At 28.0% G+C, this 20,158-nt stretch overlaps 1 protein-coding gene across 2 annotated transcripts in view; it reads left to right on the forward strand.

Annotated features, from left to right (window-relative positions):
* The window catches only part of LOC129981048 (vesicular glutamate transporter 1-like), a 475,319-nt gene that overhangs the window by 366,649 nt on the left and 88,512 nt on the right, over nucleotides 1-20,158 (forward strand). For both annotated transcript variants that reach the window (XM_056091661.1, XM_056091662.1), the window contains exon 5: nucleotides 7,724-7,838. In XM_056091661.1, coding sequence (XP_055947636.1) covers nucleotides 7,724-7,838 — 115 coding nt within the window. The remainder of the gene's footprint in view (nucleotides 1-7,723; nucleotides 7,839-20,158) is intronic.

Below are 20,158 nucleotides of genomic sequence, written 5' to 3' on the forward strand. Positions count from 1 at the left end.
CCATTTTATTTCGTGAACACGATAACTACATTAATATCAAATAGATCCAGCAGGAATATACAAATTTAAAAAGAATAAACGCCCAGCCGAGCTCGTGCATAATGATCTGGCTCGAAGGGGGAACAAACTTTTCATTCCCCCATAACTCATTTACGTTGGCAGATGGGAAGATGATTTTTTTTAATTTGACGAATTATCGTTTGATTGCAACGAGTAACTTTTGTATTGAAAGTTTTTCAATATTTACAATTGCTTAAAAGTTAAGGGTTGAAGAGTTATTTCCAATCTTAAATTCTATTTGACTTTTAGCTTATGCTTGAGACGCCTTTTTAGAAATTTTTGTCATTTGTATTCTCTTACAAACTTTTTTATCATCATATCCCCGATTCTTATGAAATTAAAGGAAATAGCTGAAGGTTAAAATTTTCTTTTCCTTTTTTTTTTTTTTTTTTTTCCTTACAGAAGGAAAAGAGAAAGAAAGGAATTCCTAACTACAGGACTTTTTCTTTAATTCTTATATGGTAGATAGAAAGTTATTTATTATTTTATTTAGCGTGGAAAAAAGGAATAAAAATAAGCAACCTTCATATTAGAATATGTAGTTGGATAGATCATATGGAGTTCACAGAGGTCATTGGTGAAGCAATCAATGAAAAGGCTGCGTTTGCATGTTTCGGCTTGTTTAAATATTGCCCCCAGATAATTTTGAAATGATTGCAAAAATTCAAATTCAGATACATAAGACGTAAATAAGCAGCATTTCTGTTGGCCGAAAAACTCGTACCGATGTGTCATAAGGCAATAATGGAGCGGTCATTAATGACGTTATGTTTGACTATTTTATCATGTTTAAGAGCAACTATTCTCATATTTGAGCTGGTGCTCATTTATTTGGCTAGAGATTATGTGATTGTCAAAAACAATTCTTCGGTTGTTTTTTTTAGCATGGTATTTTTTTTTTTTTTTTTTTGAAACCACACATTCTCCAGTGTATATTAAAATGATACATTTGCGTATTTATTTTATAAAATATCCTGATAAATTTACTGATTCCATTTTCTTATTCTTACAACGATGCGTACAGTGAAAATTCCCTACAAGGAATGACGATTTATGACTAGAGATGACGACTATTTGTCGAACAGATATTCCGCAGTATAGAACAGATTGAGATGCAGCGTGTACATATTTTCATTCAACATAATATCATAATATCTTCCGATTTTACAAATTGAATTTTCAATAAACTTTGTGACTCCATATTTATGTAACGATGTGTATATTTGAACATCCATTCCAAGAATGGCGATTTATAACTAGTGAAAATGAATATTTGAGGAACTGTTATTTTGTATTATTCTGTACACGATATCAAAAAGTTACAAAAGCCAATGATGAATAGTGGTGACCGAAAGATATTATTCAATTCTTCAATATGATATTCAGGGGGAATTTTTCTATTATAATCCTTAAATCAGAAATCCTATCTATTAAGAGATCCAGTTTGATCTAAATTGATTTCAAGGTATCTCTCGATGTTTAGTGGAACTTAAGGGATATCAGGAGGAATATTAGGAGACATTTCTATCTTTTGAACACACAGAGCCCATTTTCCAAAGAAATAACTCCGAAGTAGTCCCAACTCTATTCTATTTCAACATACAACAAAACCACAGCACTTTCTAAAGAGATAAATTAATAACAAACACTATTCCACGCCACATCCAAATTTTATTGCAGTTTTGAACAGTCGCATTCACAAATACGAAGATATACAAGCCGATACAAGGTCAACATACGATCAGAACTGTTTCAAAATCTTATAGATTCTTATAAGAAAACTATACTCTAAATTTCATTCCCTTAGCTCTATGTTTTATAAGTTATCATTTTGAAATAAAACCGGACGAATAGCCAGAGAGATTTTCAGCAGATAGATTAATGCAAATGTGACAAAGATCTATAATTTTGATGTAAAGGCATTTCATCTATCTAGCTATAAGTGTTTCTGAATTCTCCTGCTTATATATTAGCAAATATATATCCATAACTCCAAAAATTGACTTTATGAATTCGGGAAAATCTTAAATACGGCGAATAATTAAATTCTCGAAGAAAAAAATTCCCCAAAATTGCTAGAGACTGCTTGTAATATTACTTATTCTCTCTTTAATTTTTACTTTCTCATATAGAGAAAGTATAGTAATCGTCAAAAAATATGAATTTGAGATTTTTACGAATTTCCACGTTTTACAAATCCCTGAGTTCGGAAAACACATTTTTGAAAAATGTCCTTTATGACAAGGAGGACTCAAAAAACTTTGAGCTTGGTGGATGAAATTTAGTATACGATTTTTATACCAAATTTGTAGACTTTTATTAAATTGTGAGCAAAATTTGTTCAGAAAAAGTCCGCTTATCCGGCTTTTTGAATATAAGTTAACTCGGTTACTACAAAATGAAATGACCTAGACAGCTAAGTTTCGAAAAGTTAATTCTAGACAGAATTAACATTTATTATTAGATACCTGTCAAATTTTTAACTAAATCCAACAATGGGTTGACTGTCTGTCTGCCTGTACCTTCAGAAACCAGTAAAAGCGATAATTTAAAAACACAGTGATTTAACCCTTTAAAGGGCCATTTTTTTCTAGTCATATTATGTTAAAATATTTTTAGGCTTGAAATTAGAATAAGAAAAGGGATTCATTTAGCTTATTAGACAAATTTAATTTGATTCATTAATTAATTTGGTTAATTAATAACTAAGTAACAAATCAAGACACATCATTTTGTGTGAGATAAAGAACTGAAGTGTCTAAGTTTCTGTCGTTCTAAAAAAAATTGGCAGAACTTATGACAACCTACATAATTTCATACAAAAATTGATAAACTTGGTGGGAAGCATACTTCCCACGGCCTTAGAAATTGTTAAAAAAAAATCAAATTTGGTATGGAGTTCTTTTACTACAAGTGCAGTTTTGTGTCAAAATGTTTTGATTCAATCGATTAAATCAAAACATTGAACCGAACATTGAACCAAAACATTGAACCGAACATTGAACCAAAACATTGAACCAAAACATTGAACCAAATCTTTCATGCACTTCTAAAACACATGTTCGAATTTTAGATACTATTAACGTATGCCAGGGACTAATCGGCAAATACTCCCCAAGGAGGACATAATAGATTCAATAAAAATTCTGAATTTATGAAAAAAGTAAATATTTCGCAACTATTGTTCACCAATGTGATGCAAGACGTTCTCTGGCATGACACGTTTAATAGAAAGTATGCGAGAAAGATTTGGGAAGACCACTCAAGCTAGGTATTTCATGCACTTTTCAAAATATTTTTTCCATAAATATTATAAAATTCCCATAAGCACTTTCAGATTTCTATTATTTCACAATAATTCCGCAGTATATATCATTTTGACAATAAAATACAAAGATACAAAATAACGGTGAAATAAAGTTACGGTGAAATGAAATAAATTGTGCCGCTCAAGATATATTGAATCCTGGAAGTTGGAATTCGCAGCTACTAAATTATTTCAGCTGCAAATTTTCACGAGAAGTGTATGAATTTTTCATAAACAAATGCTTAACACGTGTTTTTCCCTCATGCATTTGGAAGTGATCCAAAACAATTTTTCACTTTTCTGTTTCCTTTTTATTTTTGCTTTTACACTCAAATTGATAGTTTTGATAAATAAGAAAAAAAAATGGAAAATTGTGAAAACGATAAATATTTTTAATTCAATAATGTTAATATTCTTCAAGTACATAAATAATAACAGAAATTTAACCTCTAATATTAAGTTGCGTATTTAATGATATTTGTATTGTCGAATAAGATAAATATCTACTTGAATACATTTTTCTTTAAGGAAGTGATTTATAAGTTTTTAAAATTTTGGATTAAACTTCCCATAATAGATTTTTAAATGCCACTCTCTATCTTTCTAAAGTTTTTAATTACATTTTTTTAGATGTTTTGTTTGTTAAACTAAAATTTTATAATCGATTTTTAACTCTTTTTTTGGTCAACTAAAACTCCGAAATTTTGTACAATTGTGAGTTTTTGATATTCATACAGTATTCTATTTTTTTTAAATTTTAATTGGTAATCTGTAATTACCTTAATTAAATTGGTAATAATTGACGATCATTAAATTTCGATGACCTATAAATGGCATCATAATGCATTAAATTTGAAATAAAAGATATTAAAAAATTTCTTAATAATTATTATAATAGGTAATGAAATGCATTCAGTATTATTAATATTAGAAAATGAAAATAAAGAAGTTCTTAAAAATTTACTTTAATTGATATATTTAAAGTAAAAAATTACATTTTTTTATTAAAAATTGGACACAACAACATAAAAATAACTAAGACATGTGGAAGTGAATCGTAATGAATGTAATAAGAAAAAAAACTTTAGTATTTCTTTGAAATCAAAATATACTATTAACGGTATTAAAATTAAATTTGCTGAAATGATTTGTATAAACACCTCACGTTTCATAAATTTAGCTAAAAATCTCCAGATTTTTAGAAATATATATATATTTAATAACGGGTTTAGAACCTTTTTACTTACTATTCTAATACTAACATATATTTTGTTGCATCTTATATATCAATTTATTTTGAGGATAAAATTTCAATTTTAAACATTTTTATTTACGATGGAATTTCAGAAGATAAAGATGGAATTTTTTACAATTTTTCACTCCCTTTCTAATCTGCTTTAAGCAGTAATTTATTTATTCTTTTCATTTTTTGTGTTTCCTACAAAAACATTTTTTCACTATTTTTACAACTCAATATTATGAATCAATCAAATAATAGAATTAAATTTTTTGTCCATATTAAAGGGGCCATCTTTTGAATTCGAAGAAAAAAATGATTTCAAGATGGCATGTATTTAAAACAATGAACTATAAATTAAAAATTAAAAATAAAATAAAATAAATTCTACTTTTTAATACATAAATAAATGTTTGTTTTTAAAAACTGTTTTTATTAAATAATCTTAAGGTACATGCTCATTGTTTTGTGTCTGAATATAAAATGAATGGTTGCAGTTCATGCCACAAGGTGGCGCTTTTCAGTTTAGAAATATTGTGGACAATTAATTGATGTGAAGATATTTGCATTTATTCCATTTCGATAAAATTATTCATTAATTCTTCTATTTATATTATTTTTTTAGTTATAACATAATGTTTAAATTTACAGTTTGCTCTTTACACACATGAAATATGATTTAATGTGTAAGTAAAAGAATGTTTCATAAATATTAAATTGAAACATTGAAACAAATTAAGCCAAGATTGTCGCCGTTTTTATCATCTTAGCTTTATACAACAAAAAACACTTTGTTTCTCGCTTACCTTCCACTTTTTTTTCCAAAAACGTATGATGGATTAGGTGTATATTTGTAAGAAGATCAAGTGTCATATATTTTCGCTTAGATTTTTTTTATCATACTTTCGAACTGAGCAAAATGAAGACTGGAGAGGCGGCGCTTGTGACACAAAAAGCTTTATTTCAAATTGCTTTAGATTTACAGCATTGAATGTTAAATCCAATGAAATTGTTTTTTCTGCGTTGAAAGCAAAGATATGTTTGTATGCTTTTTCTATTTACTCTGAATCTTTCACACGTGCAAGCAAAAAAAATTTAAAAAAAGAAAGAAATTGTTTATATCTTGGTACTGTTGCAAGCATTTAAAGTCAGACGATACTGAAGAAATAAAAACCCGGAACCTGCTTCCCTTAACTGAGTCAAAAAACAAAACATCTGTCACACTAAAGTTTTTTTTTTTTTAAAGATTATTTTTATATAGTACATAGATTACGTTTCTGAATAGACAAAAACTTGATATATGATTCTTTGTCCTTTGCAAGATTTGGTAAGATGATTGACTGGAAATGATCTGTGAAAAAAAAATAGTTCAAATTCTATTAAATGAATCTTTATATTTTGTGTTGAAATCAAAGAAATTTTCCTTAGATAACACATAAACATATCAGCAGTTAAAATTTTATTTCAAAGTTCTGTGAGCTTCGAGACTGAAGTTCGAAAATCTTTCTTTTTTAAAAATTTTGAGAATATTTAGATTTTTATAACATTATTATGAAAATGTAATACCCTTTCCCTATCATGTTAGTTTCATAATAGAAACGAAAGACAGGAGGCCAAACCAAATGACATCCGACTTCGACGACTACTTGGCAATTTAGAGAAAAACTGGGCAACAAAAACTCAGATTCTGGAAAATAGAAGAATTATATATATATTTGGGAACCGAGATCTGATACTTCATCTTGGGAATTCCATGTAGCCTCACGACCTATCGGAAATTTGAGAGAAAGATATTCAAGATAAATATGCAAAAATATCCAAGATGCTCGAGCGAATGAATTTTCTCGAGCTTCTGTTCAATGAGCGAGTTGGTGATAAAAGCCGAGTACTTTTGTTTATACAATTTGGTCTGAAAATTAATTTTTTAATGAGCTCGTATTATTGATTAATAGAATAATTTAGTTTTTTTATCGATAATCTTTTGTTAGTATTTGCTGTTTTAAGTGCACTTTATTATTTTTTAATTGAAATATTTTTTTCCTTTTATTCTTCTGTAACTTTAGTTACGGTATTTTGTATTCTTTCTTGTTATTTATTTATGAATATTTCGATGAAATATATAATACAGACCATATAAAATATTGCTATTGAGAAAAAAATCAATCATCATAAGAAGTTTATTTTACATTATTTTTATTATAAATATTTTAGTTCTATCTTTTAGACCGTAAGTCAGGCATTAAATTCTTCCTAATTGATAATCAAGCTGATTTATTGTAAAAGATGTACTATTGTTCGGTAAATATCATAATCTAAATCTGTAAATAGACATTTAGCAGACAATTCTTTTTCAGACATTTTATAACTGCTACTATTTTTATTTTGTTAAAATATTATTAAAAAGTAAAAGCAAACGATTTTTTTCTTTGATAAACATATTTTGTTAATATTATTTCGTTTATTTTTTGTATAATAGCTGATGATCAATTGTAAACCTTCTGCAATCTGGCAATGTTTGTAAGATACGCTGTTAAGTTGAAAGAATAAACAAGCCGATGGAATTCTAAATTGCTTGGAGTATTATTTTAGTTTTAAGAATTTAAGATGCTCTGCAAGCTATAATTTGAAGCTTAAAAAGACGGGTAGTTTTCTGGAAAGCATGCAAAAACTATTATAAGAGATATTAAAATTTCAAAATAAAAAAATTTAATAATCATAATTTTAAATATATATGAAAAATTGAAATATCTCTTTTTGATTACATTGTCAAAATCCAAAGTTAAATAAATCAAAAATGCTTATAATATATAGGGTATATTTTTCTTTGAGTGAGATTTAGACTTAAGCTGTTAATAGATACAATTTTTAGAAAACTCCGATGCTGTTTTTCGCATTCAAATGTCAAATTAACAATACTTAGTAATGTGTTAAACATGAAATGTGCTTGGTAGTTCAAAAAGATGACATTAGGGTGAATGTTTCTATTGTTAGTATGAACAGTTTGAGATTTTTTTCCCCAGTATTTTCTCTTTTGGTACTAACAACATTTACAATTTTTTACTCTCAAATACTAGCCCTAAAAGTTCATAACTGATCTAAACCTTTGTTTTTTTTTTCAGAATTTTTGGGACAGCAATCGCAATATCTGCATTTCTGAACTTGTTAATTCCGAAATCTGCTCAAATCCATACGAGTGCAGTAATGGTTGTGAGAATTCTGCAAGGTCTTGTGGAAGTAAGTTTCAAAAGTTTTACTTAGCAATGGTATTTAAATAATCGTCTTCAACTTCTATCTAGTTGTCAAAGTGCATATCATATATTTCCTTTTGAATAATTTCTATTGAAAAAAAGTATATTACAATCTAAATATATCGTCCGCTTAAATATCTGTAAGCATTTATCATTTTTTTATGAATATACAACTAGCTAGGAAGTCATCAATGGAATTTTGTATATAAAAATGTAATTATTAATTAAATTTTAAATTTCATTTTTTGTTAATAGATTTGAAAAACCCACAGCTGTAAAAATAATAATTTTTCACGAAAAATATTGAACTGTTTTTTCTTTTGCAAAAGGAAAAGTTTTCGACAGTTTTGCATATCGAAAGTAAAAGTTTGTTTTCCAACAGATGTCAATGAATATTATTAAAAATATTGAACAGAAATTTTCATTTCAATGTAGGTACCAAACATGACTTGGTCTTTTAATCTTATTTATATCGGCTATTAACATTGATTGGAGATATTCAGGAACAATTTCAAAAAGATATTTAAAAAAATAAGCGAAATAAACTAAAGTGAAGTGGGTTATGGAAATGTAAAAATCGAAAGAAAAATCGTAACTCGAGATTAAAGGGAATTATGTGTTAATAAATTGGATAGTTTTTGATTCGTTTCGGTATTTCTAAAGATTTTTTATTGTCATTTATTTAAAATGAATAACTAATTTTCATTTTTCGAATATAAACGAAATGCATCTGTTCCCCCGCCCTCCTTTACTTTCGTACTTATATTTACTTTATCAAGATTTCAAACTAAGAAATTTATTATTCAATTTACTTTATTTCCACATAAAAATAGTTATAAAATCTTACTTTTTTATTCAAAACTTTGATTCCGAAATTTTAAAACAAATAAAATTTTTGTTCCAAATTAGATCTTCTTAATTCACCGGTAATAATAATAATAAATATTCCATAAAATCTTTTTTTATTCTAAACTTTGATTTCGAAATTTTAAGACAAATAGAATTTTTATGCCAAATTATATCTCCTTAATTCAAAAGTAATAATAATAAAAAAATATTCCATAAAATCTTTTTTTTTATTCAAAACTTCGATTTCGAAATTTTAAAACAAATATTTTAATTCCAAATTATATCTGCTTAATTCACCAGTAATAACAATAAAAAATATTCCATAAAAACTTTTTTAATTCGAAACTTTGATTTCGAAACTTCAATATAAATAGAATTTTTATTCCGAATTAGATCTGCATAATTCACCAGTAATAGTAATAATAAATATTCCATAAAATCTCTTTTTATTCGAAGCTTTGATTTCAAAACTTCAAGACAAATAGAATTTTTATTCCAAATTATATCTGCTTAATTCACCAGTAATAATAATAAAAAATATACAATAAAATCTTTTTTTTTATTCGAAACTTTGATTTCGAAACTTGAAGACAAATAGAATTTTTGTTCCAAATTAGATATACATTATTCACCAGTAAAAGAAAAAAAATGTAAGATGTATTAAAAAAAAAATCACCTGCAACTACTACTCAAAAACCAAGGAAGTATGAAAAAAATAAAGAACACCACATTCGAGAATTAAACTTTATTTCCATCGCTGGCAACACCCTCGTTCTTTCTGGGCGAGTGGCCAGTTCTCGTTCTTTTACCAAGTGCAGGTAATTCGATAAAGGGGATCAGGTGCAAGGAATATGTCCTCTTATATCCCTTTCAAAGCACTCGCGCCAGGGCTGGGCAATCAGACCACCTGCTCTTCCCATATTGTCTGCGCCAAACCCCTCCAGATCCAAGCTGTTTCCTAGAAACAAACAGAGGCGGTTAAGTATCGAATTATGAAGCACTTTGCCGCGCATTGGATTCCGTTTTGGGATTTCGAATTCCCACTCGTTGTTTTTCATTGTTTGGAAACTGAAAGGAAAAAAGTAAAATAGAACGAAATTTTTTTTAATTATTAAAAAATCTATTTTTAAATTTTTTTTAGTATGTATGGTTTGACAAATAGATTCAATAAACAAATAATTCAAATAAACAAATAATAGATTCAATAAATATAGAGAGTAACAAATAGATTCGATTGCAAATTTAACATAGAACAGTTTTAACATATGACCAACAATTAATAATTAAAACTCCAAATTCCATGTACAGTCCAGTTGAAATATCTTAAAGATTCCAAACTGCGATAAAAATATATATAATAGTAATTATATAGATTGTCTAGCTTAAGCAGTCTCTATGTTTATACCTGGATCTGTTAATGAATAAGACGTGAAAATTGAAACACCAGTTTTACCGCATTTAAATAAAACACTATTGATTTGCGAAGGAAAATTTAAATTAAGAAGGTTTAGACATTAAAAAGACCTATAAAATGATTTCTGGAAAATTATGGTAACTGAGTTAAGTCAGAAAAAAAATTTTAAAAAGTTCACATTTGAAAAATATTTTTTGTTTTCTTTCGTAAACTTTTTAAATTTCCATAAAAGTAGTCGTTACACACGGTATCATAATGGTCTATTTTCAAAACAAAAGAGTGAAAATTAAATTTTAAGATAACAATGTGTCTCAATTATTAAGCTTCAATTAATTATGCGGTGATAGTTGTGGTTGCAAATTCTGCTATTTAATATGTTTCGAAAATATGTCGCAAAAAGTAAGACATTTTGGCTTTTTTAAAATTGATTATAGGATTAATTATATACTATATTTCATTTTATTCCAATTAATAGTTTATAACTGAAATATTTATATGCGCAACAATAAGATCTTAATTCCAATATTAATTAAGAAATAGCAGACGATTTTTTTTTCTTTAAATATAAATGAAAAATCAAACGATAAATTCCTACTTTCTTCCATAAAACGTTATTGTTAATATTTAATTGAAATAATAATATCTGCAAGCGATATTTAATTTAGGATATTTCATTTCAATTGAACTATTTTTCAACACTGACAGTAAATCGAAATTGCTGATAAGGTGATGAATGTTTTTCGATTGGAAGTAATGCGGGGACAAAGAAATGTTGTTGGAAATGCAATGATTTATCTCCAATAGTGGAGATTATTTTTTGTCACATTGAAATTCAAATATACTATGATATTAAATCACTATTTTAAAAAGGCATTCTTAAATTTTAAAAACTATTCAACTCCGTTTCATTCATTTTAAAAAAGAAAAAGATTGGAAAATTTTTGTTAGCAGACAATTTATTTGAGTTAAAAGAATTACGAAGAAACTCAAGAAGTCGAAATTTGTGTGCTTTTGATAACAGAAAATGGCTGACATATCGAACGAGTTTTGCATTGATTAATTTTAATTTTCAACTAAGATACAACTTTTATCTTCTTATAAATACAATTCCGTTTATTTTATTTGTATCTTACTTTCCTAATTATTCGATGAAATGTCTAACAAACAGTCATTTCTCGATTAAATAAATATATAATGTACCAAGCAGCTACCTTGATTTAAATTGATAACGCCTTGATTGAAATTGATTGATTAAGACGCCGTTAATGAACAATTGGTTTGCGGGGAATAGTGATTTCATTTCAATTTATTCTTTAATGCATAAATTGATATCCCTGATTCCTTCAACAAAGTATTCTGATGCATTAAATTGTAACAGGCAGTAAGGTCATGTAATTTTATTAGCCTCACACTTTTTCTATTTGCTGTGTATATGAACTTTTCTAATTAAGTCGAATTCCAAGACATCCTAGCGCCGTTGCAAACTTAAGCATCTTAGTATTATAACTTCAAATTCCGTGTTTCCTCTCCTGAAGTGAAATTTCCCTTTTTAATTCATCGTGAAATAGGTACACATAACAAGAGGAGTCTTTCTTGTTTAGCTTTAAGCAATAGTAAAAAAAAAGAAGTATAACATATCTGAAGAAATAATGAAAGTGGTATGAATTTCATTGTAGCTATAAAATTTTGTTATAATTCCAAAAAAAGTACTCCAGTAATAATTTTGTACTGTTAAGAAAACTGTTTAAACTATAAAATGTTTCAAAAATCAGCTTCATGCAATAATAGCTTAATTATTATATAAATCCTTTAAAAGACGCTCCGAGGTACATATTCCCAGCCTCCGAAGTGCATATGAAAATCTTCCCTGAAATATTCTTCGGTGAAAAATATCAGATCTTCTAAAAGAATCGTTCAAACTCGACGCTTAATGGAGATGCCGTTAAAATTCTTGTATTTTTAGAACTTTCATTTTTTCACCAAATTCGCAGAATTCCTCGTCATCCAAATCCCCAAAATCACCCGGAAGATTGTACGGTGGAAACAGGAGCAATAACAATTAACGACGCTTTATTTTACATGGAAGCATGAATATGCAGGTAATAAAAACGGTCGAAACGTGCACTAAAACAGTACTTGCAATAAACAGTGACAATCAAGCAGCATTCGGTAATAAATAACAGTAACAACACAAAAGCTCTTGCAGGAAACTTGCAGGAAAGAGACTTCGCTCAACGATTCATGTCTCTTGAATCGTCTGCTACGCTTACTACTTGTTTTAGCGCCATTTTTACTGATTAACCCTAGTTCTATCTTTCGGCTTTTTTATAGTTTCCGAGGTGGATCCTCGAAAGTTCTTGTAGTATTTCATATCTTCATTCTAATCGATATATGGCCAAAATCCTACTGTTTCTGTTACATTTGTTTTAGTCATTGATCCGGTATTCTTTTAGCACTCGGTAGAGTCATCTGTAAAACTTACTTTCTTACCCGGGGACTTACAGAGCAGAAAGCAACATTACAAATTCTTAACAATAGATTTGTGTCATGACAGTACTGTTGTTTGCAAATATATTTGCCGTCCCAACGCAGCTTCTTTTGAGTTACTTAGTATTATTTAAAATTTTAAATACTTGTTAAAAAAAACTTCCTGAGTAAAAGTGCGTTAATACACGAGCCAAATCATATTTGCAATTGATAACATGAGCTTAACTATCAAAAAAGTAAAACTAACTATATGTAAGTCTTTTAAATTCTTATTCCTTTCATGGGCTTTGGAAATACCATGAAGAGTCAATTAGCTTCTTTTAAGTTTATATAATTAGTTTGCGAGCTCCATAGATAACGATTTCTGTCCAAAAGCTAATCCTTCCTATGTAAGCATCATTAAGTTTTAATACTTCTTACGTAACTAAATTGACTTCGTAATCTTACATTCATATCATTAAATGAACTCGATTAACATTCATATATTCAATTCGTTTAATAGATAGCAGGAATTCAAAAGTTAATTAAGATCCATCCTTTACCACCCCTTTTCCCTTCATGTTAATCATAAGCGATAAATAGTTGAAAGTAGGCTTTCAAAACGAAATTAGGAAGAATCTTCTTTACAAAATATAGAAATCTGACTTGTCTGGAATAATGAATTAACTAAAAAGATGAACGACTGTTAAATCTTTCTCAAAAGTTGGAGCTTATTTTAACTGAAATAGTTCATATTTCGAATGAACAAAGTTCTACTTATTTGAAGAATTTGACGTTTAAAGGTTTGATCAGATGATTGGATTCTTTGGTTCAAAACAAAAAGGTCATCCTATCTTAATCTTTCTCTGGAATTATTATAGTGAAAATATCGAAGTCATTGCCAAGCTTATTAACTAGTTTCCTTTATTCATAAGTTTTGAGTTTATATCGTTTGCAGAAATTTTATTTAATTATCTCTATAACAAAATCACAAAATGTACTTTAAACTTAAATTACTGGTGCACTCAAGTTTCCAATTTCAGATACATTCATTTTAAGATAATTTTAAAATATGTTTCATTTGCCATTTCTGAAAATACTATAATATATTTCGAACAAATGAAATCGCTTTGTTAAAAATTATTAGTCTGTGTAAATGAAGAAATTATTGAAATTTTTAGAATTTGATATTTTAATTATTGTAATCAAACTGTGCATCCTTTCAGTACTTTTTTTTTTTTTTTGAAATAGCGGTTTTTGTACTTTTCGTCTTTTATCGATTTTACATCACGTTTGGTATAAAATTGATAACCATAATTTGTATAGTTAAACATTTCTGAATGTATAAAGGAAGTAGTCTTTTGCCCGCTTAAACACAATTTATTTTTGAATTAATGAACAAAATATGAATGCTCTTAAAATTGAACAATGTGAGAAAATATATTAAATAATAGCCATAATCTATTTGAATTTCAATAGCAATGCTACAAAAAAAAACTTTACTTTGTCATTTGATATGACTGATAAACATAAATTCAATTAGTATACTGTAAATAAAAAAAGTATATATGTATATATAACGAAATAAAAGCAGAAGTAAAATTCCTGCTACTAAATTTATGACTGGTAAAAACATGCGATTAAAAGGTTTTAATGTATAATTTGGACTCCTTCATAACATTTAAAAACATTTTTTCAGATAATGTATCAAATTGAATTAGAAATATTATTTCGCTTGAAGAAGAAATTGTGCAGAAAGAAGATTGATACCATTAAAAAGATAATTTTTTGAATCTTAAGATAATACAAAGATCATTTTTTAAGATAATTGTTTTAGAAAATGTGAATATCAATATCCAAAATTAAGTCATAACGATGCGGCTAGACTTATAATTAATGTGATGTCGCCAAAATAGAAATATTTTGAGACAATTTGTCGCCAATTTTTTTTTTTTTTTTTTACAATCTCTAAAAGCCATTTTTTACCATTTCTGGTATTCACCCAGAATAGCAGTTTTTGGACAATTAGCACGATGTTGATTGATTGACGAGAAACTGTTAATTAATTTGAAACCTTACTACGATTAGTTAGTTATCTCGAGATGGCTAAGCCTATCTTTGGGCTCGATTAAACATTTTGTTTGAAATCTATTTCTTTATTTCATTTCTATCTTCTTTTCCCCTGAGCGAATATACTTTTCGGTGAGATGGCGAAACATTTCCAGAGTATTTCTAATAATAGTTTGAAGCTCCATTAATTAGCTGACCGAAGAGTTGGATTTAATACACGTGTAAAAATATTCAATGAATGAAGCAGTCGGGCATGTGTATGATGGTTTGTTGATATTTCAATGTTGCCATTCTACAATAAGTAATAAGCGCGTTTTCTATGCCACGTACTTTAGCGTTTTATATATAGAAATATTTGTTTACTTAATCATCATATATTTTGTAACTTCTTGCAAAATATATTCATTGTTTATCTGCATAAAATATAATTTTTCCCATCATTTAAAGCATTTTTCCAACTAGAACTATATGTCTATCTCTAACGTTTTAGAAATTAGCTTTTGGACCATGATATGAACAGATATATTTTATATTGTATTACAGTATAAAAGAGTCGGGTGGGAGGAATCATCGCTTTTGTGGACTTGTCATGATCTTGAAGAGTTTGTTCTCTCACTCCCTATCCCTAACTTATGGAATGTTCAGAATATGCAAATTTTATACAGAGGACCTAGGGAAAAAATAGTATCTTATCTAAATACATAAGAGACTCGAGGAGAGAATATTCCATTTGTTTTCTTATAGTTTTGAGTTTTTAACATGTAATGACTAATATGAATATGTAACGTATAATGCTTAATATGTCTATGCATTAATATGCAATATAATACATAGACATATTAGAGATGTTGAATGTTAATACATAGAAGCATGTATTATATGTCTATGTATTAGCATGTAATGTCTAATTTGTCTAGGAATGTCTAAAATTAAATGCAGTAAATTTATTTACTCAAACACTAGCTAATGTCAAGATTTAATGATTGGAACGAATTTATTTTTTGATTCATTATTTAGCTTTCAAATACAGTTGACGAATGTGATAAATATATGTCGGAATTAGTTCCCCTTCCTAACCCCAGATGGCAGCACATTCCCGTTGCCGTAAAAGTCATGCAAAAAAGATTTCTTGTTTTGTTTGGCAGTCAAGAAAAGGAGGCGTTTACGCGGAGTATGAGCAATTAGTAGCTCGTGAGGAAAAGCAGAGTAAATTTTTTTTAACGATCACGCGGAAGCCTAGTGACTCTCTCATAAAACTGGTAGTTTATGAAAAAAATAATTTTTTATTGTCCTGAAGAAATAGCCGTAACCGTGATATGGAATTGCTTATCGGAAATTGTATGAAAAATAAGGAGTGGCTCGATGTGAATAAATGGATGACTAGTCAAGAAAACTGTTTCCTGATTTTTCTAGAGTAGAATCTTCTATTTTTAGAAAACAGGAGCACAGGGTATGTGTTCCCGAGCATTGAAGAAATACTTTGTTAAGGAAATGACCTCTATACTCGACAATATAAATAGTTACTTAGCAGCTAAAAAGTTATTATTTAAAAAAAACATCAGATACAAATTTGCATGAGAACGAAGCAATAATATGCATGGAGTCGATTCCCAAGGAGCATATTAGCATGAATCAAAATTACATCAATATATGCCCATCCTACCTTACCAACCCATCCCTTCAATTGTGGCAATAAACAATTACACGCTAGCTTTCAAAACGAAATTAGGAAGAGCCTACTTAAGCAAATAAGGTAATGCGGATTAATAAATTAACCGAAATGAGGGGCGATTGCTTAACATGAGTCTAACTCAAAAGATGGTAGATATTCTGCTGTGCAGGGAAACGAAATTTCGTCTGCAGGAAGAATTTGACCTTTTTCAATTTTCTGCGCTGGCAGGACTGAAGTTTACATAAAATATTACCGAGGGAGGTTTGATCAAATGTTTGCGTAACGGCTCGCACAGTGTTTGTTCTCCACGCGGAACAAGAATAGGATGTCCGTCTGTCTCTTTCTCAAGTACAGGAAGCGGAAATATAGGATTCAATACAAGGAGAGTGGTAGAATTTTTTTTATTTCAAAATTATTGATTTTCGATTTTTTTTTTCAGACGTATATAAGATTTTTAAAAAAATACTTTCGTAAAATTTCTTGCCAAAATTCGTAAAATTTCTTGCCGATGCCAAAAATAAAATATCTAAGTAAATTTTAGCTATAGAAAATCTTAAATGTTCCAAAATTCGTTTTTCTCATAAAGTCAATTTATGCTCACGTGTTAAACATCAAATACAAATTCAAGTTTGAATTTCAAATCACAAGTACGTGATGACATACTCAAGAAAACGATACATTGCAGTTATTTTAATCTGCGCAGCAGCTGGCATGCGCATCTGCTTTTAAGTTTATCCATTTGAAATTATTAAAACAAACGATGTCTATGATGCCAGAGGTTTCACCAAATAATTCTAAATACAGAATAACATTCTAAATCTATTATGAAGTTCAGTGGTATTATTTATCTATGATTTATTATCTAAAATCTATTTTCTAACTCAGGAATCAAAGATATCATTAAACGTAGAATGACATTTATTGACGAACACGGAAAACCTACACAACACAAAGATATTCACCGTTACATATCTAATAGACATTACAAATCCGAATAGTTAAGCATAAAAAAAAGTATCGAAGTTCTAGAAAAACTGCGCATGCGCCTGTTTTTATGGCAACTACAGATGGAAAGGGGAAAAGGCGTCTCTAAGGCTGAACAACAAATATTCATTAAAGAAATATTTTCCTTTAAATATTTTGTTTAATTTTTTCCCCAAAGAAACTGTTTTTGTTTTGAAATTGTTGAGTTTCTCTAGGGATTGAAACTTCAGCAGATTGATTAGAACGGTTTATCTACTCTTATCATAGCAATAGAAACAAACAGAAGTAAAAATATTTTGCTTTTTCATTCTATTTTCTTTTCGATAAAATTCAGTGGAAAGGAAATTTAGTTTAGGCGCTTCCAAAGAACCATATCACTGGTCACCAAAAACAATTTCCCACTCAAAGCAAATGTAATTAGAATATCTATGCGTGCTCGATTTCTTTCTCTAAACATTCTTTTGAATTTTGCAATGAAAAAACTAGTTATTAACTAATGCGTAAAACGAATAAATAATGCAATTTATTTTTGAGCATTTTCATTAATTTAATTCTACAAAATAATGGATTTCTTTCAGCATTCTGTTTACACGCCATCATTAATTTATAATGAAGAGGTTCTTGCTTAAACGCTGAAGTCTAATGTTCTGATGCTTCGTATTTTTTTAAATTAAAAGACGGATATTTTCTGCGCTTGGGACGGTATAATTAGCTTCCAAATTTTATATCTTTTTATTTTATTTTCACTTTTTATTTCAATTGCACGTGTATTGAAAAATTTAGCGATATTGGATTACTTCATTTCGATTGCTCAATTATGCATATTCCTCAGGGCAAATATTCGAATCGCTTCTTGATTCTTAGAAAAGAATGATTCTTGGGGCATGAATTAATTCTGAAAATCAGGGAAATTACCTCAACCACTTAGAGAATTCTGCAAAGAATTTCAATGAAGCTCTCAGCCTCCACAAAGCACTTCTAGGAGCTCGGTTGAAAACTTGACTTTGGGAAGCATTCTTCAAGAAAAGACCAGCAATTTATTTATTCCTATATTATGCTATCTGAGGAATTCATTTTTAATGAAAGAATATTTATAAAAAAAAGGAGGATTTTCCGTAAATGCAAAATAAAAGTCATGAAATTTAATATCAAATGTTCTATTGTTATTCCTCAATCCTGAAAGTGCTTCAGAATTGACGTCAAAAAAAATGTTTCCGGGAGTTTCGAATTCCTATTGCTCAGATCCATTATCCTAAAAGCGAAGTGAAATTTAGAATTCTCTTTTGCACTTTGAAATTCAGAATTTATTAATATTTTAGAAGCTTTACCTTTTTTTCTCCATACGATGGCATCATAAGAAATCATTTCTTTTTATTTCTTTGCGTTATTTTTCAAAAGCTTTTTTAATAATGTATGACACGTAATATATTTATTTTCACAAATTTAATAATAGCGGTATCATTTATTGATAGTAACTTTTATTGATAGAATTAAAGTAAAACAAGTTGTGGAAAACAATATAAGTATCTTTTGTATTGCATATTCTTCGATTTAATATAAAAGCCAATGAATCGTATTCTTAACATGAATTTTTTATTTATGTAAATAAAACCGTTTGGAAATATTTATATTTCCAGATTTCCACTTTTTAAAAATAACAGCATTGTTAAATGAATATAAATTTAAAAAAACCTACAGGATAAACAATTATGTAAAAGAATATAAATAAAAAAATGACTTGAAAAAGAACAATTGTAAACGAAAACAAATAATATGAAAATTAAAAAAAATAAGATAAAAAAATATACAGGAAGAATTTTGAAATTTTCTTCTTGCTGATCGTTATTATGCAACTTTGACTACAACTACAGTTTGTTTTTAAATACTGACAAAAATAATTTATTAAATCGCAATTAATTTTTAATTCGAAAAATCGATTATTTCTTTATTGTCATATTTTGTATTAACAAGAGTTATGATTATTAATCCGAAATTAATAGATAATCTTAAATCTTGATTTTACAATAAAAGCTCTCAGAGAAATTCTCTGTATCAAATTTTATCATATCAACTCCTTATTTTTATTGTTTCTATTTCCATACAGAAAAAGCACTTACATAAGGAATGAAAAATTTTATTTGCTAGACTTTATTGCTCCGAACAAGAAACATAAAAAAAAACTTCCATAATACAACCAAAAGTAGAAACATATTCCTTTGTTTTTTGAAACTATTTTATTCCACCATTCTCTGAAATAAGAAAAAAAGTCTATGAATGTTTTTTTTATCTAGAAAAAAGAAAAATATTTTGAATATTTTTACAGATGTAGGTATGTATGCATTTTAAACTCTGAATCGTAATGAGTTAAACAATATTTCTTTGTATTATTTTTTTTTCCTTTTTTGAGCATTAAAAAAATCCCTCATTTTCTTTTCATTACCAGTTGATAGTATTATATATTTTCAAAGCTTACTTTAGAAGAAAAAAAATCATTTAACTACCTAAAATTTAGAATTGTTTCACTTCAAAGATGAATTTCCAAAATATTCTTTTTAATTTGTCATTGGCGAAATTTATTTTTCATTGTTGTTTTTTTTATTAAAGAAACGAATGTTGATTGACTAAACACTGAGAATATTTGGAAAATATAGTTGTTTTAACTAAATTTTATACTGTCATTGCGCGTGCATTTTTAAAAAATCCTGCAAATTAAGTCTGTTATTGCTTATGAAGCAAAAATTTTTTAATATTATGTAAAGATAAAAGATGTTTTAAGAGTAAGAAGAATTCGCCAGATGAAAATACAGTGACTCAAAAAATTGAGAGTACACCTTACTTTTACTTGATAAAT

This window comes from Argiope bruennichi, chromosome 8 (genome assembly GCF_947563725.1).
Source record: "Argiope bruennichi chromosome 8, qqArgBrue1.1, whole genome shotgun sequence".
Classification (NCBI taxonomy): Eukaryota; Metazoa; Arthropoda; class Arachnida; order Araneae; family Araneidae; genus Argiope; species Argiope bruennichi.